At 35.4% G+C, this 27,934-nt stretch overlaps 2 protein-coding genes across 3 annotated transcripts in view; one reads left to right on the forward strand and one right to left on the reverse strand.

The window, feature by feature from the left end:
* LOC134746044 (general transcription factor IIH subunit 2) overlaps positions 1-27,934 on the reverse strand; it is a 250,183-nt gene that overhangs the window by 57,149 nt on the left and 165,100 nt on the right. The gene's annotated exons all lie outside the window — the stretch shown is intronic.
* LOC134746012 (orcokinin peptides-like) lies at positions 6,265-27,494 on the forward strand. Of its 2 annotated transcripts, XM_063680177.1 has the most exons (7): positions 6,275-6,409; positions 13,628-13,711; positions 15,720-15,768; positions 17,317-17,416; positions 21,068-21,157; positions 23,895-24,014; positions 26,808-27,494. In XM_063680177.1, exons 2-7 carry the CDS (start codon positions 13,628-13,630, stop codon positions 26,932-26,934), a joined length of 570 nt encoding a protein of 189 aa, XP_063536247.1. In that variant the 5' UTR covers positions 6,275-6,409; the 3' UTR covers positions 26,935-27,494. The 2 variants fall into 2 exon arrangements, with proteins under 2 accessions (XP_063536246.1, XP_063536247.1); XM_063680176.1 differs by lacking the exons at positions 17,317-17,416; positions 21,068-21,157; positions 23,895-24,014; positions 26,808-27,494 and adding an exon at positions 16,456-17,155 and having other exon boundaries at positions 6,265-6,409.

A 27,934-nucleotide genomic window follows, 5' to 3' on the forward strand; every position in this document is an offset into this window, starting at 1 on the left:
AAATGGTAAATATTATGATTAAGCCCTGCCCAGCATATGTTCATAAGTTGAACGGTACAGCAGAAAGATACAATAGACCGATTATGGATATGGCATGATGGCTTTTAGCAGATGCAAAAGTTGACAGACGATTTTGGCCAGCAGCCGTAAAAACAGCAGCTTATTTAAGGAACCGAATATTGACAAATACTCCAGAAAGGAAGACTCCTTATTACTATTTTTCCAGAAGAGGCCATCAGCAAAATATTTAAAAATGTATGGCAGTAAAGTTTATGTTAGAACGCCAGAAGAAAGGAAAAAGGTCAAAATGGGACCATAAATCAGAAATAGGAATTCTACTCAGTTATTAAGTAAAAAACCATCATGAATTTAATGTACAATCAAGATTTCCCCCGAAACATTGAATAATTCGTAGTAAAAGGTAGGTAGGAAGTTAGCGCTAATCCTTATTATCCCAACTCCATCCATATTTACTCGCATAATTACGTTCGCGAGATTTGTTAAATGCTTCAATCCTGTTACGGAATAAATATCATCAAAAGTTAATGGACAGGCAAATAATATAGACATTAGTATTAATTAGCAGTATAAGTATTCCTTGTGACCTAATGTTCCTTTTATTGCATCAGGCGGTATATAAAAGTTTTTCCTAAAAATATATTTATACACTCGTATTCGTTTTTTGAAGATAAACATTCAAGTAACCATGGAGACTATATAAAGGAGCCAAATCTCTATGTATGAAAAGTGTTCATCATAAAACAGTAATTAGGCGGCGCCACCATACACCGAAATACTACCAAGAACAACCTACGTAATTTGGTCGGGTTATTTGTTGGTTCATGTTATACTCATGTCCCAGAGCCTAACTAGCGCCACCGGAGAGATTAGGAACTATTATTTTAAGCTGAAAGCGGTCACTTTTGCAACAATTCTGCCATAAGAGATTGGCATCCTTTCTATACCATCCATACTTATATGGTTCATGTTATACTCATGTCCCAGAGCCTAAATAGCGCCACCGGAGAGATTAGGAACTATTATTTACAGCTGAAACTGACCAGCACTTTTGCAATAGTTCTGCCATAAGAGATTGTCGTCCTTTCTATACCGTCCATACAAGTAACTTGTGACAGGAACTTGTCTAAATATCAAGGCTTCTTGCACAAGCCCACCATTGTTGTATGAAATATGGACTTTGTCAGCCGCGACAACGAACCGACCTACAAGTGAAGTATGTGTACAAACACAAGTTAAAAGCGACAAAAGAGCTTGTAGACGGTGGTTTCTTATAGACGGTTTTCCCCACATTGAACTAAGATTTAATAATAGGTACCCATAAGCAATGAAAACGGTGCCCTTATTGCTCTTGACTCAAATAGGGTAATTTTAAGTGTGAATTTTTATTATTTTACCTAATTACAAAGAAACCAAAAAAAACGTTATAATAGTTATTTGTTATACAAGGGTGCAAAGTTGTATTTTACCCGCGAGTGTGGAATTGATACACGAGCAGTAAAATACATTTGCACCCGTGTGTAACACAAAACTTTTCCCCTCACTATAGCGAGGAAAGTGCAACATCCACAGGCGTTAGATCATCTTCATCACTGGAATCACTAATTTTTTTACGATAATACGATATTATAACAGAAAACCCTGGAAGTTGTGCATTTTTACGTGTCGGAGCCGGTGAGAAAAATTTTGTTGACAATGTTGACATTTCTGACGATGCGTTTTGAAATTGCATTCAACTTGTGCGTTCAGAATTACATTCAACATCATTTAAAAAAACAAATGTTTCTTATGGAATTTAAGGTTTATGACTTAAAATCATTAAATAAAGCCAAATTTGGGAATTTTTATTAAATTCTCAAACCATTTATTTAATGATAATTAATATTGAACGAACCATTATTATGAGCGTTTTACGTTTTTATTATCTGTCAAAAGCTACTTAAACACGCTCCATCCAAGGTCAAATTACTTTCCCCACTAGTGGATAAAATGCGTTTTTCCCCGCTTGTTTTAAAGGATAAAAGACGGCTTTCCGAGCTAGTGAGGGGAAAATATATAAACATTATTTAATTTTATACTAAGAGCACTTCGCTTTGCTCGGATAAATTGGCTGGTGACAACACTGACAACTGCCCACTTGTCTAACTTATCGCAGTATTATTGTAAACCCGAACTTACCTTAAATATCCTATCGCACTTACCACAGTAGCAGAGTTGACCAGAACTTTGAGGGTGTATTTATAGGAGGTTTTCGAACGAAACTTTTGTATGGAAATTTCTAGTTTTTTAATACCACGTCGGTGGCGCGCCTGATGGCAAGCAGGCACCGTAGCCTATGGACGCCTGCAACTCCAGAGGTGTTAGGGTGTTACACGTAATATAGAGGTGCATTAATTCTGATATTAATAATATACTTCCTCTGGAGTTGCAGGCGTACATAGGCTACAGATACTGCTTAACATCAGGCGGGCCGTATGCTTGTTTGCCACCGACGTAGTATAAAAAAAAAAACTTATATACCGTTAGGTAAACACAGATTAATGAAATGATTTATATATAATAATACAAATACCAACGTCAAAATTACATATACTATGGTACGTTTTATGTTCTTAGGCTTCGAACATCAAACAGTTTGCGGTTTCTATACTTGGGTCACAAAGCTTGTCAACTACAATCACTCTTGACGTGACTTTAATATAGGTAAAAATTTTAGCTAAAGCCCCTCTTGCATGTAGTTGTGTACAGTTTACAAAAACGCGTTAAATACAACACATTACTCTTAGCATTGACAACTATTATTCATTAATTTATTTTTAATGAATGAACTAAATTAATCAACACGCCCCATTATTAATGTTGAAATTCATTGAAAATAAGGGTTGACAAAATCAGAGAGTTTTGATAGATATACCGTAGGTAACACTAATTTCACCAACGAGTGCCCAACTGCGCCCAAAAAAATATAAAAATAATAATTTTACCAAGAAAAACAGTTGCGTAAAATATATTTTAAAGTGGGTCAAAATAAAAATCGTAAAATAACCTGATTTTTCCGCCCGCGCGCCCGTCCCCAACTTCGCCTAGTCATTTTTTTATTAAAACTTATTCCAAATCCTAAATGTTGAATTAAAAAATATCAAACTTCTTAACTAAGCAAATAATGAATCTGCAAACCTTACGTCATATTACAAATTTCAAATATGAACGTCTATCAAGACAGATTACTCACACAAGCAAAAGGGGCTAGCTAAGTTTTTTACTTATAGCTATTTCACTTCTCGCCTCATTGTGTACACCTGTACGAGCGCTACGAAACCCTAAGTCAACTAGTACTAAGCTACGTTCGTAATTGTACGTAACTCTAAGCCGCGGTGTAGCCCGTAGCACATAAGACGCGTTATTTAGCGAATAAATATTTTATGGGTAAATATTGTAAATGTGAGAACCAAGGGATACGAAACATATATGAAAATGTTCTACAAATTCTAACAGATATTGAATAATTTAAGAAACAGAGGAAAACTCCAAACCGCAAGAAACATTTTTTCGAGTCTAACACATTAAATGTGTACCATCAAATATGTCCAGGGTTTAAGATCAAAAGTAGATCAATTAGATATTTTAGCAGATTCTATTAATATCCAAATCCTTTGTTTCACTAAAACCTTCCTAAAGCAGAATTAAGTAACTACTCATAACTTAGACAAGTTCCAAACGGCCGCTTATTTTTGTAGGAAACACAAATCTAGAGGCGGTGTAGGCATATATATAATAATTCTCTCCATTATGTTGCTCTTGATTGGATCTCTGCTTTGTCAGTCGAAATAGATTTCGAAGTTTGTGGTATTATTATTCCCGAGATAAATAGTAATTTTGTTTGTATTTATAGATCACCAAATGGTAATTTTGATGTATTCATGGAAAAGCTACAACTTCTATTTAACAAACTAGTTTTACGTATGCGTAGATTAAATAAATAAATATTATAGGACATTCTTACACAGATTGACTGTCCCACAGTAAGCTCAAGGAGGCTTGTGTTATGGGTACTCAGACAATGATATATATAATATATAAATACTTAAATACATAGAAAACACTCATGACTCAGGAACAAATATCCGTGCTCATCACACAAATAAATGCCCTTACCGGGATTTGAACCCAGGACCATCGGCTTCACAGGCAGGGTCACTACCCACTAGGCCACTTCGGTCGTCAAAATAATAAGAAAGACTAAATAAGGAAGTTTTTATTGCAGGTGACTTTAATATAAAACGCTTAAAGACGATAGCGTGTCCAAAACATTTAAAGAAATAGGGGAGATGCGGATAAGACGGGGACGCTAAGGTAAAGAAGTAAAAAATCAGGGTATTTAAAATAATATCTGAGTTATTTATTAATCAAACATTCATTACTTATTATAGTTTTATTTGGCACAGCTTTAGACTTGCTAACTAATCATACAAATTAAAAAAAAAAAACAATTAACAAAAATGGCAAATACACCATCTTACCCCACATGTAGGGCAAGACGGGATACTAAAAAAAGGGACAATATAGGGACAAAGGGTAAGATGGGGACTTTATTCTTTTGACAGAAATACATATCAAGACATCTTCCAAATCTTCGTCGTCGACTCCAGCACAAGCTGTGTGGGCCCATCGTCCACACTGCTGACACCCAACCCAGGTTTCCGACGATTTTAGGTAGGAATTATTAAGCCCCATCATGCCTCGCATAATTTGCCCCGTCTTGCCTTCGCCACTATTGTTTACCAAAAATATTAGTAAAAAAAAACCACACCAAACTTCAAGCATTTTGAGTTTCGCCACACGATAATTAATACAATCACAAATGCGTTAAAAAATCCACGTTAAACAGGCTCTATTACTTACGGTTTTATAACAAGTTATTGAGCTCCCAAATAATAGATCGATAACATCGGTAAACACGTTTTGACCTGCACTGAACAAACGCACGCACTCTTACTCGCTGCCGACATCGGACAGATGGCCGCGCGGGAGGGGCGTCCCGTCGGCCATTACGATGCGTTAGTGTGACGTATAGTTTCGTCTATGTGTGGGTGGCCCCGTCTTACCTCATGTCCCCGTCTTATCCGCATCTCCCCTATAGGTATAGTGGAAAATCGATGCCAATTTAGAATATGGAGATGGAGTGAAATATCTATTTGTGAAGTATTCTTGATTTGCATATATAATAGTTCTTACGAATATTGGTGCAAGTGAAAACCACTGCAAATAATATCAAATCAATATCAGATTATACACGTCCGAATGCCACTTGAAGTATAATCGAAGTAGAACCGTTGTAAAATGGCTATGCAACATTAAGATTATGTGCTCTCTAGTGATTCTACTTCGCTAGAAATAACTTGTAAAATGCTTTACAACGTCTCCTGAATATTTATACGTTCCAATTTCTTCTAAAATTATTAAATTTCTCGCTGAAGTGTGTACTAAACTTTGTATCTTAAAGCGACTACACGCTTGTTACACAAACAAGTTAAAAGACGTTTCAGAGGACACACAAATAGGTATTATAATATTCACAGGCACCACTACCTTTTAACTTGGACTTATATCTACGTCCGATCAATCAATATTTATAACTTGTTACGGAGTATTTATTACTTTGTATACCGAATTAGTTTTGACTCTAACTGTCAATTAAAAGTCACAACGATCAACTAAAACTTTTTGTAAAAGCACAAATGTCCAAAGAAAATATATTTAGGTTTTGTAACACTTTATATTATGAAGTAATAAATGCTTACAACGTATGGGTTTTTTTTTAGCAAATTGCTCCAAATCTAATTAGTTTTAATGTTAAAACAGTCGCGTTATAACAGACAATGCACAGCTAATCATTAAAAGAAGGACATTTAAATTTGGAACATAGGTATATTTTTTAAATGTTGTAGACCTTAACTAACAAAGGATTTTAAAAAAGGAGGTTAAAATGGGGTTCAAATTTTTTAACAACTACGCGGACAAAGTCGCGGGCGGAGGCTAATTATTTTTGTAATAATGTTTTGACTGACTTGCTTACTCAATTAAATTAGTAAATAATTAATAACTTTGCAGAAAGCTCACAGACGGGGAACTTTGAGCGATTATTTACAGCTTTTGTAAATGCTTCAAAAATATATCGACTTGTAAATCAATTTTCCAATAGTTATAAGGCATGTTTCAGTGCCTATGATATTTAATAAAGTTAAATAATACAATTGACGTGAATGTTTACAGTGCAAGGCAACGTGGGGCGTCGCTCCGCCCAGCGGCCGGTATATAAGGGCGCGCGGCGGCCTCCACGGCACATCGCCACCAACCACCGCCGCAGCCAGCCACCACCAACACCACTGAGGTACGCTATTTTATATGTCGTATGTTATGCCAATAGTAAATATCTAAAGCATTTGAACGTATCTTGTGCTGGGTATGTATCGTTTGTAAAAAGTTAGGCGACTTGAAAACTTTTTTAAACTTTTAACAGAAACTTAATTTCGAGTTTTACATTCTTTGACAAATTGAATCACTGTTCACGTTAGTATTTACTTATGTATAAAATTGGAATGTTGATAATGAGAATTTAGATTCGTTTTTTAACATAGTCATGCAATACAGCTAAAATTTGGTGATCATTTCTAAAACATAAACTGTACAAAAGTAAATTCCAAATTGTTAACAACAAAACACAGCAACAATGGTTAATCAACAAAATACAAAGAAAAGCAGGATATGTAAACTCAGCAAAAGTATAAATAAAATTTCTAAATGAAAAATATTTCGATCGATAGCAAGAATATTTATTTATTAATTAATTTTACCCTTTAATTTATTACAAGAATGTTTAATTCAGTGCAATAAAGATAATGAGTAAAAAACAATAATAACTGCGTGTGCGTCAAAAATCTCATAAGTTAAAAAGTAGTACTAATAGTATTTATAAATTCCGCATGTGCCAAGAAAGTGAACTGGAAAGTGATTATTATGTTACTGACCATGCCTAAACTACGAGTAGACTAGTGGTGGAGTGGAGGCAGTTTCAACAGGTGTTGCTCCCTTGTACAGTCGAAAGCAAAAATATCGATCCAGACGAATGGCTCAAAAATATGTAAACAAGACTTTATTGTCTAAGGTGTAAGAGCGTACCTACACATATTTTTGAAACTTTGAAAATGTATATACATATATTTATGCCCTTAACTGTACAGCTCGTGCTTGCTAGGGTGAAAAGCATATCGAAGAAAAAGGTATACCGATACCATTATTATTTTCCTATTTCAATTAAAATACAATTTTTACCTTACAACATTTGTTATCAGATAAAGTAATTTCCAAAAATCATGATTTTTATTAGACGCTTTTAACACTCCAACGTTTAAAAAGTCTCGCGTCTTCAGCTTACGCGGCTAACGTCATAAAATAATTAGATTTATCTTTGTATCATTAAAAGACCTCGCATCATTTAAAAATGTAAGCGTGGTTTCATAATGTATTTATTAAACACAAACATTTTATGATATTTAGTGACATTGAACACTCCCAGTTTACGACTTTCAGGCGAGAAGCGGCCATTTAATTTGCAGCTTTATATCAGTTAAGTGCCTACAATGCTGCTTACATTTGCCCCATATTCATTATTTTTTAATTTGAGTACCTACTAAAATATTATAGGTACCTACTACATTTTGAGTGAAATATATAGAGTATATAAATAACTGTACGATATTAACTGTCTTGTTATCTAAAGTCGTTTAGATATATCATTTATTTATTTGTATTTTACCCATTAACTTTCTTGTATATTAATTATTACTTGAATTAAGCGCTATGTCATTTCTTATTATACAGTATGTATTTTAATTACAGCCTACAATGATAAACAGATTTCTTTTTATTTCAAAAAAGCATACCCGCTGCTTTTCACAATAATCTTCGCCATAACGTTTGAAGGCGACGCGATCATAGTTTTAGAAAATAAAGCAAAAATTATTAAGTCATATAAAAAAAGTTTTATGTTCTATTTGTCTATATTGCCATACGATTAATTTAAATCATATCCGCCTTTTTGTATCACTGCGTCGTTGTAAAGCATATTTCTCCGGATCGTATTACCCGACTTAAAGGATATCGTGGATGTAAATCTTAATTACGAGATGCCGATTTTGACGCGGTCATATTTAATAGTCCCTCGGGAAACTCAAGACAAAATGCCTCTCAATCCTGTACCTTTTTTAAATAAAATGAAGCCTGATTAATGTAAATACTAAATCTAAATCACGTTCATCATTTTGATGGACAAAATTAGCTTTAAACATACATTTATGGTCAGCATGATTACTGGTTTGTTAATAGCTCTTAATTTAAAAGTTTCTCATGAAATAAAACTATGAAAACGGATTATATCGCGTATATTGAATTTATAATACATCCCGACGTTTCGAACTCTTTACCCTTTGAGTCACCCGTTGACCACGAACGCTGTAAAGAGTTCGAAACGTCGGGATGTATTATAAATTCAATATACGCGATATAATCCGTTTTCATAGTTTTATTTCATGAGTAACTATCGCGGTAACCGAAGACAATATTAAAAGTTTCTGTCAAGATTCTGGATTTCCCATTAAGACGAATGCAATAAGCTATATTTGAAAGGGTTAGCCTACTAGCTATGAACATTCCAGATGGCTGCATGGATAACTTTAATTCTATCAAAGGCGGAAAATCAGTCAAACGTAACTAATGATTTAAATAAAAGGACATTGGAAATAGATGACAGCTTTGCCAACACATTAAATTGATTGTTTATTACATTTAAAATTGGTATATAAACTAAAAATAAGTACATAACATAACTTATGAAAATGTATGAGAGGTAAAGCCCCAGTTTTAAAGAAACAGCTAGCTAGGTATTGCAAATTATCGAGTATACGTCGTCTGTGAACCAATTGTACATTACGATACAAGTGCGAAAAATAAGAAATTCGCAACGAGTGACGATAAATTAAAACACTCCCGACAGGAGTGTTTTACATCGACACGAGTAGCGAATTACCTTTTCGCACGTGTATTGTACAACGTTTTACAGTACATATGGCCTATTAAATTTTCGACGTACGCACGTATAGTGCTAGTTACCGCACTAGGGCGGTAAATTAGCACCATATGTACTGTAGAATATATTACTGCACTGTATCAACACGTGTCCTTCAACATTTAGAGATTCTTATTCCAAAATGCGTTTATAACCACATATCGATAAAAATACTTCTTCATGCCTTGACTTTATTACATCTAACGTTAAAGGGCATATAATCTCTATTTTAATCCTCTCTCAACAAGACCACGTTGTTTAAAAATAGAAAAATAGATATGTCAGTTGTATAAATTACGGTTCATTTATTCAGATATAACGTAATTGACGTGATTGGCTGCACGTGTAACGGCCCAATTCGAGTTCTAGTTATGCGATCTGATTCCGATACGATACTGATCTGTCAGTGTCAAAAGTGACATTTCTTCAACCAAAAACGCCTCGTATGACACTAACAGATCAGTATCGTATCAGAATCAGTTCGCATAACTAAAACTCGAATTGGTCCTTCACTGATACTTAACTCGATAACGTCAATAAAGCCGTGTGGGGAAGGATAAAATATGCCGACAGGCTCGGGAGAGCGCTTCCGATAAATTACTACGACACACTTCTCAGCCGACGGCGGGGGGATGTAGTCAAATAGTTCAAATACCAATATTTTGTAACATATTAGTCCATGTGCTTTTTCAGGTAGATTATATGCGTGTTAAGTAAGTTACTATCATCAGCTTATCGTTATTACGTCTGTTTTAGTCGAAATACTTATTCGGTTAAAGTTACCTAGATTGAAAAGTAATGAAAAAAGCAAAACCAATTTACTTCATCCCCAGCGATTTAGATTTTTATATTTTTGTGTACTTGATTTATGCATATTTCAAAATAGTTTTAAAAATCGTCTCTTTTTTTAGTAGTGTATAAGTGTTGTTCTTTTGTAATAAATAAGAAGCTACCCACGAAGTAAAGATGCGCGTTGATGTCTTTCCAAACGTCTTAAATAGAAGTCAAATAAGTAACCATTTCTTTAGTGATTAAATACAGACAAAAGTAAAAGTGGACCATGTCCAGCCTTTCATATACATACGGTCATTAGGTCATTAGGTAGTCTGTGGTGATATGGTGATTCCCTATAGTATTCCGACTGGTGTTCTAACTACGCACGAAAGATTCCATTAAAAAGTCGCGTCATAAGTTTTGTGATAGTTGTCAAGTAACGCAGTTTCGTGAAAATAGACAAATTTATTTTTATTTCTGTGTACCATGTAGATTCCAAACAAATTGACTAAAATTATCGCTCAAATATTGTTTTTCTAAGAATAACAAAAATAATATCTATACTATCTACTAATCCAGTCTCATTTTTTCCAATCATAATCAGGGTTTTATTGCGAAAACGTACCTATTCATAAACTCTGCATTGCACTTGACAGATCCTAAAATGGGAAGTCGGATAGCCTATCAGTAAAATAAAGTTTTTAAAATATTTCTATAATTTTTATATTACCTACTATTTGCACCAATTTTACGTTTTAAGTACCTCCACGAAATATCTATGCTATATACTTATGACTTTGCTACTCAAGTAATTAAAATAAAATTACTTTAGGAAAAGTAGGATATCCTCTATATCCTTATACCTTCTTAATTTTAATCGTAGCTCCTATTTCATCGGGTATGGTTAACGGCCCATATAATTTTATGAGGTCATTAAAATTTTATAAACAAAAATATGGCAAAATGCCTACAATTGCCTAAATACGATTATTTAACAATAGCGTGTATTTTGAATGTATCCTTTCCTCAGAATTACTCAGAACTTACTAAGCTATTAAAACTCATACTTAAAATAAAGACGTAAAATCGTAGTCATGAAGTACATTTATTGTAAATCTTGGCAGACAAGTTTCACTGTGATTGTATTTATTAAGGTTTTTACATCTGATAGGTGCATATTGTATAGGTATATTCTGCGGTCATATTACAAACACAAATAGAGTCGGACAAAGCTAAGTTTTCATGCCAAGTGCTACAGGGATACGTACATTGTACCTACATACGCGTTTTTATACTGTCAAGTTTGTCCAAAGTTAGCGTGATCACTGATCATAGTATATAGGTACGCTCCCTATAGGTGTCACATAATTTAAAGACGGAATGGCAAAATTATATCTTATAGTTTTTCTTTTCGTATGTAATCCAGTGACATACGAGAAATAATTTAAAAACTAAAACTTTAGGTAGCAAACGCAATAATTAGAGAAGTTTATTAAGCGTGGACACTAACACTGAGAGTGCAGAGAGGACTATTAGTAGGAGTAGGTATAGGTACCTATTATTATTCACACTGAGGGAATGCAATTTATACAGCTTTATGAGATGGTTTATTCATTCTGCGGTCTTCAAATGCCGCGATAAAATTTAAATAAATTTTAATTTATTTTTAAATTATGACCATACTAACAAATACGTCTAAAAGCGAGCAAAACTTAATAAAAAAATTTTTTAATTATCATGTAGAGTCCCTCTGTCCTAATATTAGGACAATATATGTTCTATGAAATTTAGATGATTTTAAATGCACTTGTTTTGTTTCATTCGATTTTAAACCAGAGCAAATTTAATCCTATATTCTATTGATCTAAACACTCCCATATTATTGTATGGTGGACGCTATACGTGAATACTCAAAAGATAATCATAACGAACCAATAGCCATAATGGACTTGTATTCATATAAAAACTTTATGCAATATTTGCTATTTTTTATGTATGGTGAACTGTAATATTTACAATAGAAATGTTGAAACAAAAATACTTGTAATATGAAGTCACTGGAAACTAAACGGGAAAATAGAGGTCGACCGACTTCAATCACTCTTAATGTTTATTGTAGACATATTGTATTTATTTTGGACCGCATCTACACACGACTAATCTCTAGGGGATAATATTTACTTTTATTAGATATTACAACCAGGAAGTACAACGTATCAAACTACTCTTTTATTCCGCTGCTTTGAAAAAAATAACGAGCAGAATAATTAAAGCACTAAACCGGACCCCGAGGGCGCGTTATGGGTATTTTATTAAAGTATACTTCTATTTTTAAGGCTTTAGTGTATATACTTCAAGTTCTCATGAGACTGAATTAACGCCTTTTTTAAAGCCTCTCTCAAGTTAAAACATGCAAGTATGCATTCGTAATGAGCGCCGCGTGAAATAAAAAGAAACAGGACGTACCTCCTAAGGCAAATAACTTTAAAAGAGGACAAGGCTAAAGCTACAATCAGAACAGAGGCTGTAGTTTGTAGTATTCAAATAAAATCGGAGCTACACGTGAATTTAGGTGGATTACGACTTTTTGTTTAATTAAATAAATAATAAATAAATATTAGGGGACATCTTACACAGATCAACCATGGATCAACCTAGCCTCCAAACTAAGCAAAGGGTGCTAGGCGACGATATACATACTTATACAGATAAATACATACTTATATACTTACATAGAAAACACCCATGACTCATGAACAAATATTTGTGCACACAAATAAATGCTCTTACCGGGATTCGAATCCAGGACCATCGGCTTCACAGGCAGGGTCACTAGGCCAGACCGATCGTCAATTCTAGTTGAAGTGCGAGAAAAGGACGCCAAGATCAAATTACTACTTAATATTATAAATTTGAAAGTAACTGACCGTCTCTCCGTCTATCTTTTACCTCTTCACGCTTAAACTGCAGAATTGATTAAGATGAAGTTTGGTATGAATAGGATCCGTGAATAGAATAGCTTCTATTATTCATCATCATTTCACGCAGACAACGTCGCGGGGAAAAGTTAATGGTAAGAGTAGGTACCTATATAATAATAATACATTACTGCAGGCGCCGGGAAAGAAGGGCTTGCCGGCTGAGTGCGTATAGACGGCCGACCGTAGGGAGCCGGATAATTCAGCGGTTTAGCCTTTTCATGAACACAGACGCCATGTTTACATTAAAATTAAAAAAAAAACCGGCCAAGTGTGAGTCGGACTCGCGCACCGAGGGTTCCGTACTTTTTAGTATTTGTTGTTATAGCGGCAACAGAAATACATCATCTGTGAAAATTTCAACTGTCTAGCTATCACGGTTCATGAGATATAGCCTGGTGACAGACAGACGAACAGCGGAGTCTTAGTGATAGGGTCCCGTTATTATCCCGAGTTGCTCCGCCCGAAACGTGATATTTGAAGCCTGTTTTGACGCACATAAGGACGATATTTAATTGCATGTTTGAAAAAAAAATTATGTACCCTTGCCTGGGTTTGCCAAGATAATAATAAATAAATATCTGGGTACAATCTTACACAGATCAACATAGCCCAAAACTAAGCAAAGCTAATAATGATCTCACTATTATTCTGATAGTAATTGGGGTCTTTGTTTCATCAAATGCATGGTTTACATGTGCAATACATTTATTTTTTATGTTTGTTTGCTTAGATGACAATGATGCGTGTTGCCGGCGGAGCGCTGGCCGTGACTCTCGCGGCTCTCCTAGTCTGCTGCAATGCTGATGCTCATCAGGTACTCAAACAATTAAGTAATTTAAATCTTGTCCAGAAAATGCATGTTTCGTTACCACACAGTAATTGCTATTTAACTTTACTTATTGTTGTTGTGCGGAGACTACAATTCCATAAAGTTTTATGGGCCTTTCGTTTCGAGAATTTCTATTGAGAAGACTAGGATTCTGAGATAGCTATTTAATACTGCAGCTAAAAAATAAATAGAATAACTGGACACTTTTATATTGAAGACAGTTATTCACTTTTCTTATAAAACTCAAGCACTGTATAAGCTTGTAATTATATACGTGATTTTAACACAAAAACAAAATCAAACTAGTTAACGAACTGCAAATTACATATTGCTTTTTTTTTTAAACAACATCAAATAATACCCCGAGAGAATTGAACATCTAATATCAGTATAAGCTAGGTTATACATAAATCTCGAGTTGTGTATGTGAAATGTGGCGCGAATTAGTTAAGGGCCCAAGACGATTTTGCGGGTTAACTGTTGCTATACGCAAAGATAGATATAACTCCGTAATAGATGGATACAGTCTAAGGAAAAAACGTGCCTCGAAAATCAAGAAAAATTGATTCTCGTTCAGAGGGCGCTACTAGCTTTGGCCTACTGTCGTATAGATGGCGTTGACGGTTTCGTTTGTTATTTAACAATTTTAACGCATATCAGTGAAAGAACATGGGTCAAAATCATAAAAATAATTAATGCAAATAAAAAAAAATATTTATCCATATTTAAATACATTTTATCGTATTTTTATAAATCTTCATTTTTAGTTTTAGAGTGTGTCGACAGATGGCAGTGAATTTACTGGGGTTACAAAATTTACTATGACAGTACCGCTCTAGTATAAGTTACTCTATGCTATACGCTAGGGTCTCTTGTTACTGAAGTAGCGCTAGGGAGGGAAAAGTGGAGGACCCGCGCGAAATCGCCTTTTCATACAAACGTAGTCCTCATTTTCCTCTTTGGATATTTACATTATTGAAAATATTTTGTCACAATTTCTAGTATTTCAGTCTATTTGCGCATTACTAGCAAACGTTAGATACACACGTTCTATATTTTCTATGTCTATATTTTTGTGGACTAATTAAGAATAGTTCCAAGAATACGTAAATAATATTTTGCTTAGCTGAAGTACAAAAAAATAGTTGTGTTTTAATTCAGTTACTACAAAAGAACGTTGATATATAATATGCCTTTTGTTTAGTAAAGTTGAATTATTTATTCAGTCGTTCGTTTTTATTGGAATTTAAATAACTGGGATATAAGTCTCGTAATATTTTAATACTTACCAGGTAGCTCATTCGTGAAATAAGCCAGAAATACGAAAGGAAATAAACATCTAATATTTTTATTTATATTTGTCTTCCGCGATGAAAAATGTTTCCGATGCTAATTTATGAAAGCGTTCTCGAATAGCGTCCTCAATTCTCGAGTAAATAAAACTTATACTATAATAATACAAATTTTATGTAAAGAGAAGTTAAGGGAAAGGTATATTTATTTGAGATGTATTTCGACCCTAATTTAATACCCATTACTTGTGACGTTTATGCTAAGTAGTGATACCTGAGGTATTTCGCTCTATTTCGCTCGGTCTAAAAAAGATCGTAAACATAATAATTATAACTTGTGGACTCCTCGAGTCATCAAGAGCTTTGCGGGCGCTCTGTCCCGATGCGTATAATAGCTAGCTAAGCCCCAATCAGATATTTAATCTTGGGGCTTCATTCTCAAATAACAACTCGGACTGACGAGCTTATGACGGCTTTTCCACAATTTCCTCGCAAACAAACCAAGCGTAATAAAGGCCACAAGAGCTTTTTTTATCAACCACATACTCCAAAAAACAATATCTGCTAATAAATTAATACTCACTCTTTGTTGTGTATTTTGTTGCACAGTCTATTTACTCTCTATATATTGAATAAGATGTTATGCAAAAGTTTTAACCTAAATTCATTATTCAAGCTGCTTTCTATTTAATGTTCACCAGGAACAGGACGTCAGCGCCGCCGAGCACAACTTCGATCGCTTCGACTCCGGTAAGATCCGACACAGCTTTCAATGATCACAGAATGTTTTCAAATAAAGTGTGATTGTACTCCTTTTCGCACAGTACTGGGTATGCCAATGGAATTTTCCTAACACACCTCCACAACTTTTACACTTACCCTACACTTTTACCCACTTAACAACACGAAGTATAAATATCTTATCACGAGTTTTCTTTCCAAGTTAACGCCACTCGCATACCAAATGATGACTTGTTATCACTTTACCCTCATTCGCACTAACTTAAAAAAAAACACCAATTATTATTTTTTGCACAAAGTATGTAGCTTTTTAAACCTCGTATATCTTTTTAATTAATTATGAACTTTATTAACGTGAAAGCAAGTTAAATAATTTAATGCGCTATTTACTTAGTAGCCACTTTTCTAGTTTTACGCACTTAGATACGAGTTTTGAAGAGTTCGCATATGACACGTTGTGTTTTGTAAATACACCCCTCTGACCTGACACCTGTGTTTCTTCCGGTGATGGATCTGCGCACCAATCATTCACTGATCCTTCGCACAACGATTAATCACAGTCTCACAACGCTTTTGTGCACTGTGCATCCGTTTTCCATTTAGAGTGGTAAGTACTATTTTCCTGTTATGCACTTTATACTATGATTCATGTTTGAACTTAATCTGTACACATGTAGATTTGCCGATTTGTTACAGGATATAAACAAACGGAAGAGCTCGAGGATTTCATGCGGTTCCTTATGCAATACGACAACGCATTTGGAGATCGTAATTTGGGAGGAATAGGAGGAACTGGATTGGTCGGTAGGAACTTAAACGGAGTGGGAGGCTCAACAATGCTTGGCAGAAACTTGAATGGCATCGGAGGTACAACTCTGATTGGGAGGAATCTTAACGGCCTTGGAGGTTCATCTATGCTTGGAAGAAATCTTAACGGCATTGGAGGTTCTAGTCTTGTTGGGAGAGACGTTTACCCCCAGAGGCAGACAAGGTTCATAGATTCTCTCGGTGGAGGAAACTTCGTAAGAAACCTTGATTCCTTAGGCGGCAATAGCTTTGTGAAGAAGAACCTAGATCAGCTCGGTGGGCCGAACTTCGTCAAGAGGCACATCGACACTCTGGGAGGCAACAACTTGCTTAGAAACTTAGACTCGCTTGGAGGCAGCAACTTCGTCCGCCAGCTAGACGCGCTCGGTGGCGCTAACTTTGTATAATCGGCCAAATTAATACTTACTACAGTTTAAATTTAGACTCTCCTGTAACATACGTATACCTACCTATCATTCCTCATCGTACAACGCAACATGTGATACCTTGAAATATTTTTTGTTTAAGTGTCACTGTCAATGTTACATTTGTTCTACATATCATAGAAATAAAGTTATTGCAGCCACAATCGCCTTTTATTCCCTTTTATATAACAGTTCCTTTCGAGGTAAGATTTATATTTTTTGATTGATATAATTTTAAACGTTTGCTGGCGGTAGTGTTACCGTAACCCCCAGTGAACGTGCCAATGTGTGACTAATCTTAATCTTTATGACTTGGTATAACTAGGTCACAAGGCCCCAAGCGCGGAGAGTAGTATCGTGAGGCAAGTTCGTGAAACTCACCACTCCGGTCTTCTGCCTTACCTGGCTCGGCGATACGACAGCAAGTAAGTCTCACCAATCAATGTGTGCTTCTACTTTTACCTACGTGTCTAACGTCGAAAGAAAACGACATGTTGCATCGTAACTTAATAAAAAGACTGAATTACGGGGTATCACAATGAGCCGAGTGACATCTACTTGACTAAGCTTTATCACGTTGTAATTTTTTCGTTTATTCGATAACCCTCATCAGTATCATCACAATCAGTTATTTGTTTATCATTCAGATTACTTACACGACGTAACGAATGAATGATATGCGCCTATTAAACCAATTTGCAATCTCGTTGCATTGTCATATTTCTCGGTAGGTAACTCCATAAATCAATAAGCATAATACAGATTCCCAGCTACTATTTGCTTGTAAATTAATTTCATTAGGGACATTACAAAACCCATAGTGGGTCAAAGTATTGAGCTGGATTGCACCTCCATTTGTCTGAAATGTGTCGGATTTTGCTTTCAAGGGTATTTTCTCCGTGCGGGGGGTAGATTATTCAGAGAAAGCGGTTGAGGCCCCGCTGCGATGCATACAGTGGTCCAATAAAGTGCACATTAACTGCCTTAACAGCATAACAGTCCATATTGGCCTTCATCAATAATAAATAAATATTACCTTCACTGGATATCTTAAAGAATAGGAACGAATACCTAAATGTTATTTTGCTACGAACGCTATGAACGAACACCTTAATATTATGTAGCAAGGGCTTCTGCCTTATTCCACATAATACCTATTATTTGAATCACATATATTTTTGCATGCATATATATCATCCGCCCAAAATTATAGCCGTTTAGACTCCACATTCGCGAACTCGAATGCGGTTTTTAATATAGGTAGGTAGATATTTGGATCCAGCACACGAATAAAATGAGTCGGTTTCAACAACTCGAACATGAGAGTTTCCTTTTAATATTAAAGTTTGGTACGGAATAAATAATGGCATACATTTCGCTAGCTTGCTATATAGGTACATATTGCGAAAATAACTTGCTTCAAGGCCCAATTATATTAATTTGAAATGTTAACAAAAGACGGATGTGTTGAAGTTAAGATTGAGTTCGCCAATTGTATGACACCATACCGCATTTAATATTTGTGTGTAGTTGAAATGTGAGCATGGGTTGCTGTGCCCTTGGAAACTTCTAGGGACACCCAGCGGCAAATCGCATGTCCACTGTTTGAATGAATTCATTTATAATATGTCCATGCAATATTGCCACTCGCCGTACTTTATCTTTTGTAACAGTTTTAAGCTTTGAAAAATTATACATTACTTAGGGCCACCCCACGCTAGCCGCAGTGTCTCCCGATCGTCGGCGTCAAGTCAACTCTGTTCGATGCAACGCTGGCTCAACTGCGCAGCGACGCCATTTTCCATAGCGCTGACTAGATGCCGACGCTCAAAAGACGCTAGTGTGGGGAGGCCCTTAGTGATAACAAAAATCCCTGGGCTCAGTGCTATTAAGCTACAAGTAACAATGTTATAGAAGTAACATAGATTGACTCAACTTAATCGATAGCTGTACAACATTTAAAATTCGATATTTTTTTGTGACAAAATGGGTATAAAATATAAAACTGCTTATAACACAAGCTAATAGCTCTAAAAAGTTTCACAAAGAGTCGATTCATGAAAACCAATATCAATATTTTAGTCTTACATTTATCATTCCTGTTTCCTGACTGTACCAACCGAACCAGAAGCTTACGAAGATATAAAAGTCTACAGTAATTGTTGTAATTTCCGGTAAACATTCTTCGTCCTGCCCATCAGATGTGTGTGTCCCCAATCGCTTTTTTGCTAAATCATGAGGTCAATAAAAAACATCAGTAAATGGTTTCACAAGTAGGTACGGAAATTTCGTCTATCATATTTTAACAATAAGAAATCGAAAACTAACTTTATTACAAAGTTATCGAAGATACCTTCTGAAGAACTTACTATGGCACGCCCAGCGGCAGCCAACACATACAATTATGTTGGCGGTATGATAATATGCCCAAAGTACGCCCGTACCTTTGTTAACAAAACTGGGTACTCAAGTTATTTAAGGGCTACCATCGAGAGAGGAGCAGCTAACACTCTAACATGCCTAACATAACATGTAATTTTAATTAAATTTTATAAAAATATTTATGCCGAGTCCAGTAGGGACACTAAGTCGCTATTATGGCCAAAATCGGCTAGGACTTCATCATCATCGTCATCAAGCATTCACTTTTTTTTAGACATGTCATACAGCATTTATTTACATAAAAGGTATATACAGGTGTACTACTAAACTAAATCAATAACTAGCTTAAATCTAAAATAGGACCTTGAGGTATTGTACGAAGGATGCTGGCGACATTCCCACGTTGTATCGCAAGCATTTACTTTAATAATTAAAGTCCATAACTATTATGGATTTTATACATTGAACGTAAAATGGAATCAAGTACCTGCTGTGCATTATAATCAAATCGTATTAACATTTAAAATTAATTAACAGATTCAATTTTACAAAGCCGAGCAAGGACTCTGTTGTTATTTCTCATGCCATTATTTTTATCAGTCATTTGTTAACGCCAACTCGCCAACTGCTCATTTAATGGCCTCGCCTGATAATTGACCCCCGGAGTCCTTTGTTCCGCGCTGAGATAACAAAGTGTTCCACGAGAGAGTTCCATGTGTTTGAGGGACAGGAGTCAAATAAATTGTTCAGTCACTCGAAACATGGTACAAGGGGAATAATGTCTCCGAACAGTGTGGACGTTATATGTATCCTTAATAAACTTCGTATGTCTTATGTTATGTATCACGTATTCATCAGAAAATATAAAATCATTGAATGAAAATTATTTTAGAGAAGGGCATACGAGATTTTAAGTTCTGAGATGATTGAAAACACTTATAATAAAAAACTTATCAATCGGCACTCATGTTCCATGTTGTTTCGTTTAACCAAATGCTGTTCTATCTGAAAGTTGAATAATCAACCATTTTTATTTCTTTAAGTTTATTTGTTATTTGGTCGATTTAACAAGATAACACCGGGTAAGTAAATGACACAAAACAGTAACACTCAGTTTTATCCATCTCTTATCACAATGCATTATTTATCTCTCAAGATAGTCACAAATGAGCGACAGTACAATTTGACACTGAGTTAACGGTTTAACAGGTTAATCCCGGGTTAGTAGGATGGTGCAAGTGGCGCTAATAGTAACGTAACTTAAACAACTTATAGTAGATACTTATAATCAATTACTACACTATTTATATGGTAATGTTTTTTTTTACATAGATTTAAATTTAGACATTACTTTCACGTCTTATGGCTTCAGGCAAACTATTAAGTAAGTATGGAATTCTTTTCCTAAGGGTTCTATCCCCGTAGTAGTTATTAATTCTAGGGACGGATAATTTGCCTGAATTCACAGCCTTTGTGATGTAAGTATGATTAACTGGTGTTAAGGAATCCGCTGAGTTAAGCTCTTTGCAGCTATGGTTATTGATCGCAAGTAGGTATTTATGTTTGAAACTAATTGGTAAAAAATGGAATAGAAGCATGTATAGTTAACTGTCTGACGACGACTAAATACTACTTTCATTTGATGGAAGTCATCTAAATGACCGACTGGTGACTCATGTCGGTTTCATTTATAGCCCGTACAGCGACAAGCAGATGTGGGCGCTGGCAGGCGGCTACGGATATTACGGAGAGCCCCCCAAGCGCAATTTCGACGAGATCGACCGGTAAGTGGGGATTATCTGACCTGGAATTATAGCGTGTTGGCTATTGGCTAGCATTTTTCTATTCGTTTCGGTGGTATCCAAAGATATAAATATACCATAGATGACGCAAATGCATCTACTTCGCGTGTTCGAACCCCGACCAAGCGTCGAGGTTGACCGTCGCTCTTGACAATCCATGCGCTTCAGTTGTTGCAGCTGGACGTCCGTGAAAACTTAAAAAATGCCTCGTTGCGTGATAATTAACTGCAACAGCCCAAAAATTGCGAGCAATGACATATTTCCTACCACAGGTAAGTATTTTAAAACTATGTTATGCGTAATTTTTGTATGAAAAAGTCGGCACGCTTGGTTTCAATACAAATCGCGATATTTGCGTCATCTAGGTATTAAATATGTGGTGGTATCTGTCATTCACATACATTTAGTTACTTTTGTACGAATTTTACACTTTAATACGGTTTTTGCCTTGACTATCTTTTAATCTTATCTTATCTTAACGGTAATCGAAACTAAAAAAAATGTATTGATCACGTAATTTTTCGTTCGCAAAATTCCCGATACAATTTTACTTTGCGATTGGCGTGGCTACGGAGCACCTGTTAATTACTTGAGGTGAACCAGTTTTAAAAGACCTCGTCAACTTATAGTTGTTAAGACCAGGTCAATATTATTCTGGCTCGGCACAGCCAATCGCTGCGCTTGATAAACGTTGAGATTACATGATCAGGAGGAGTCACTACCCGCTTCAAAAACTATACCGGTTTTTTTTCTAGGCTATTGTTTTCAACTTGAATAAATGGAATATCTTAAATAAAACTCCTGTTACTATAAATAATATTGTCTTCACCATCACTTTAAATTCATTTCAGGGAATATTTACCTACCACGTGCTTTTACGAGTATATTTTCTATGTAACAATCTATAAATAATAACTAACTTTTAGGCATCGTTATTTACCATAATTTTATTTGTCCTTCAAAGGAGAATTAAAATGTTACATCCTACGTGTTTACTGAAGGAAAACTAATCAGGTGATAGTTTGTCAAACAAGGATCTAAATAATTTACGTAAAACGTGACGGGTAAATTAATTACAGAGATAGTGGTAAATTTTACGACCGTAAATATGGTAACGTTTTATTAGGTTTCGACAAATTTGCATATCGATTTTTCATTATATTTATAGAGCACGCATCGCACTATTTTACGTGATGCTTATTACTGTTTATGTTTATATTTTGGCTAGTTTGGAACAACATTGAAATCAAATTCCATTATAGGTATATGTCACTTACAATAATATTAGCTTACACATTTCAATGAAGGTGACAAATATGCTGTCAAATGTTACCATCATTATGTCAATCACTAGAACGTTCACGTTACAAAGAAAATAAAAAAGTGTAGGTACATTGTACCTCATCTACAAACATAATAATTTTAAGCACCTCGTAAAACGTTTCCCCACAGTGTTTGTGAATATCCTCAGTATACGAGTAGGTAATAATATCATTATAAATTGGAACAATGCTAATAAATTCAAAGAACAAGTGTATTTCGCGAACAAAAAATTGCTTGGATGTCATAAGCAAGACACTTTTTAATTAACTGAAGTGATGCGTCACACTATCTCATTAATTAAGTCGGCTAATGCAGATTTCCATAACGCTAGGTTGAAAAGGCTAAAGGAGTATCTACACTTGTTGATACGGAAACGGCGGCTTGAAATGACAAAACATTTCGAATTGTAGGTTTGTATTTTGTTTGCAGGAAAGCGATTTATAATTGTATATGGATGCGATTTGGATGTCATGGAGTAAGTTGTGTAACGCGTCATTATGCACCATAAGGGTGTTGAGATACTTTCGAGTCGAAATAATACACTAAGTACTACACGTACACTTCGATCTGTTTCCAAGAATCAATGATTCATTCCAAGTTCAATAATGTAATAACTCCCTTCCCCTGCAAGATTTCTTATACGTCCTTAGTATGAACATAAATATCACAACGCCGATTTTCCCGTCAAAGTGCCTGATTTGTACCTGCCACTTTTACCTTATTATCTCAAGTTTCATAAGGCGAGACTGAACGACCGGATGTTCAGTTGATAAATACATAGGATATGATGATTATTACAATCACGGGCCTAGCAGGTGCGCATTCATGTTCAGAGTTTCAGCATTCATTTGTTTCATTTTTGTATGGCCATGTTTTATAATTTTTTTTTTTTTAAATAACGACACTTGCAATGAATGTGTAGAATGAAAATGTCATAATAAATGGCAAATTTGTAATGACTCACGTTACAAATGTTTGTAATGACAAAAAACAAAATAAATATCATACACAAAGGAAAAATGACTAAGGCATCCAGTGTCCGGGGCTGGAATCGAACCAGCGTCCTCCGTTTACGCGACAGATGCCTGAACCGGTCGGCCACCTTTTTCCTTTGTATATGATATTTATTTCGTTTATAGTTTATAGTCACACTACTGTGACTACTTGTATAAAACGCAAATTAAAATATTTTCATAAGAAAGTAATTTAATTTGTTCTTAGAGTTTGTAATGACACTTCACACTTTGTTCTGTCAATGTCGGTGCAGAGTTAGCTTACGCGGACTATATTTTATCTAGTAATTCCGTATCTAGAACATGTCTGTAACCTTTTTTTTACATTTGACGTACTATTATATTTGCCGCTTTCTTGGATATTAAACGTCTTTTCTCGGCAGATCTGAGCTGGGTTTCATGAGGAAGCGCAACTTCGACGAGATCGACCAGACGTCGATGCCCTTCCCCTACGCGAAGCGGTTCTACCACATGTTCGGCCCCAACTACCTCGACACCCCTGTGTAAGTTACTACGACTGAATATAACAATTCATCATATCAACCAAAAACATCATTAAGTACCATCAAAAATAGCAAGTAGCTGCTGTTATAATCAAAGACCACGAGGATTTGCACAACGATGCTCTCATACAACCTTATTAAGAGCTTTCCGTAGATGCATCTTCCGGCACTCTGTTTCGAACCAAAGTACTCGGGAGGTCATTAATCCCATCCCATGTTATCCCTTCAATGCTACGTGAAACTACAATCACTTGTTTTCCAGACGGACTTTTTATCCGAAGCTCAAACTAGCTACCTTAGGTATGAGTGAAGTATGTGCGCTACGCGCCTACGGCGTAGAACTGTAGCGCGATGAATGAGTCATTTGATTTGTGCTACGCCTTAGGCCCGCGGGGCTCATGCATATTGTATGGATATGATTTGATTTAGAATTTATTCACTTTAAATTGCCTGTTCGCATCGACTTTTGTATTATTTTGTATATCTGGACGCGGATAAAACATCTGTCACTCACGCCTCACGCATGCAAAAAGCGTATTCATTAATACTATAGTCACGGAGAGACGAGTGCATTCTTAATTATACTAAGTGTTAACGCCACCATTACCCTGCATCTGTCTGATTTGTCTTGGCACGCATCGGTCATACGAATGATACGAATCTTCGTTAAAATTTATGAACCCTCGAGAGAACTTTAATCATATTTGCATTTTATTCCATTCTCGAGTAACACACAGACTCCGCTTGAAAAAGCTCCTTTCTCGCAACACTACGCTGCAAAGGCATCAATCAGTTTTGTCCTACACATTTTATACAACAATGGTCCATCTTAACTCCTGAAACTTGAAACTAATTTTTTGCATTTTTTTATAACTAACATGTCACAATTCGTAATCGTGAACGTTTCAAAAGTGAGCTGTAACAATTTCACTCTAGATATTTTAGTACTATACCTAGGAGGTTTAGTACACCAATGTGGGTAACCGCGATTCAATTTATTATGCTATGTGATCTGTAGGAGTAATATACCATTTATTTCCCATGCACGGACGAGCCAAAACTCTGGTAAACCATCATAAGTTTGGAACCCGGTCCGTTACATTGGCTCTAGGGAATGCTCCCGGGAATGAATGTGTAATGTGTATGGCGAGAACCGAGATTTTCCGATTCCTAGAATTTTAGAACATCTGCTATTTCGTCAGTTAAACAACTTGAAACCTTATTATTTTCTAGTTTTTTGTAGCAGTAATAAACCTTAATAGAACACAGGTGCCCCTTGAAGTTGGAACTAGCGCACTACTTGCTGCAGTGAACCCAAAATGGCAGTTGAAAATCTCTCAACTTGAATTTGAAATTTCGTTCTTTAGTCATATTATTTTCCTCGTGCGAGTCAGAGAGACTGCTATATGAATCAAAGTACCATGTTTAATTACGTTTTTCTGCTTTAACGTTTATTTATATGTTAACATAATTTATATTTAATGTTTACCTAATTATACTAATTGCAATTTATCTACTTAGTACCTGATCGTAAAAAATATTCAGAAAATTTCCTTATAGTCTCATCAAAACTTCTTATTAAAATACATTATAGAATAATTGAAGAATATAATGATTTCTGTATAAAAAGGGGAAGGTATATCATTAGGTCAATGTCGGTGTCGTTCACTGAATTTATCATGTTGAACAATTTCACAAAGTTATCACAAATTATGGAGTTAAACGGTATCACTTATTTATAAATTGTATTACAACTGTTTTTCCTAGTCGGTCCAACCTTCCTAGACAATCCTAACCTACTTGCAATAGTAGAACATTTCAGTAAACTAAACTAAACTAAACTTATATTGGTTTAAACAGTTTCGAAACTTTGAAGGCGTAAACTACAGGTACAATCGAAATTGACGCGAGTCACTTTGATCAAACTATTTTACGCACGACGCTAGTAAAGTAAATGTTTGATTCAACTATTCAGTCACTTTTTGTTTAACTTGGTTTCATCAATTTCGTTTTCTATCCGGTGGGTATAACGTTTACTTGCCGCTCAACGTTCCTCTAACGTTGGTAAACAAACTGCGGATGTTGGATCCTTTTGCGAAAAAAAAAACTTGTATGAACTTTTTCGATTTCACTCTACCCATACCTACTTATTATTGATTTATTTCATAGTCACTAAAAATGGCTTGACTTCAGGTATGCCTACTCAGTCAATAGTAGAATAGATAGATAAAATACTCTTTATTAGCACACCTCAGTAAAAGATACAACTTAAAGAAAACAATTGATTAAAGATAGAGGTAGACAACGGGCGGTCTTATGACTCTTATCGCTTAACAGCGATCTCTTCCAGATAAACTTTGGGTAGCGGAAACAAATCATTTCATCATTATCTTCCCCGCGTTATCCCGTCATTTTGCCACGGCTCATAGGAGCCTTGGGTCCGCTTGACAACTAATCCCAAGAATTTACGTAGGCACTAGTCTTTACGAAAGCGACTGCCATCTGACCTGCACAAATCAAACAAATCATTTAATAGAATAAAAAAAAGTTATTCACTTAAATGTGAAGTTTAAATAGAATAATTATTCCATAGAAGGGCGCTATCCTACATTGTTTACAATAACCCGCGTTGCAACGGCATGTTTTCGCCTTCTTGTGCTAATTCTCGTATTGTATTGTATACTATTAAGCGTCGCCTTTCTGCACTGTTTACAATAATCTGCGACATTACACATTTTCATCCTCTAGTCAATGAAATCTTGAAGCTCTGCTAATGTTTGTATCATATTCCAGGTCGATCTACGACAAGAAAAGGAACCGACCGGACTACCCCATGGACGAGATCGACCTCTCCCATTTCCCCATCGGCTCCAAACGCTCCATGGACTCCTTTCCCCTCTCTCCCCGCGCACGGCGCTAAACTGACGAATACTTTGACCCTTATTCTGTGATGTGCATTTATTTTCACCCTCCATTGAACGGGAAATACAATTAAAGAATAGATAAACATCTCGTGTGTGACATTCACTTGCTGAAATTTTTAAACAATACTTCCTACGTTTAGGACTGAGCTGATACTTTGATATACTTTTATTATTGTTACGTCCATCAATATAATCCATACTGTTTAAGTTTTATCATTTAGTGTCCCTACTAATTATATCTAGCAATGAGTGCATACAATTTGCATTGTGCACCAATTTCTTTGTGAACTCATTAAATAGAACTAAGATAAATGTAATAAAAAGTGTTTAAATGGACGTTAGTTACAAAAATATTAAATTATGATAAATAACTTTAACTGTTGTTAAGGAGAGGGAGGTTTCAATTCTCTAGATGTTATATCGATATTATGCAAAGATTATTATGAATACCTAAAAGATGTACCTGTAAATTATTTTTTCATGTTTACGTAAGATGCATGGCATGTAATACTTTTAATTTATTTATTTTTATTATAAATATATTGATTGAAAAGTCTTTTATGTTTTAATTCCAATAATCCTTCTAATACTAAATTTAGAAAAAGAGTGAATTTGAAAGAGCAGCAACACTGTGACAGATAGGTACATATAGGTGATATAGGTACCTACAGCCTTTAACCTTTTCGACGCCGTGGTAAACACAAAAGCAGTCATCCAGACGGCACGTCACCGAAGTGTCAAAACTGAAATTTAACTTTATGCATATGCATGTAGGTCTATGTTGCTCTGTGGTCTATGACCGATTAATCGGTCTTTGGTGTTGAACCTACGGTGCGTATATATCGGTCATTGGCGTCCAAAAGGTTAAACTTTGTAGTAAAACAGGATTAATTAAACTGGTCGTCCACCTAATGTGGTCGCCGAATGCACATTATGGGGTTGCCAGACAACGAATATTGTTTACACGCGGTGACAGAACTAATATGACGACCGGTC

This window comes from Cydia strobilella, chromosome 12 (assembly GCF_947568885.1).
Source record: "Cydia strobilella chromosome 12, ilCydStro3.1, whole genome shotgun sequence".
NCBI classification, from domain to species: domain Eukaryota; kingdom Metazoa; phylum Arthropoda; class Insecta; order Lepidoptera; family Tortricidae; genus Cydia; species Cydia strobilella.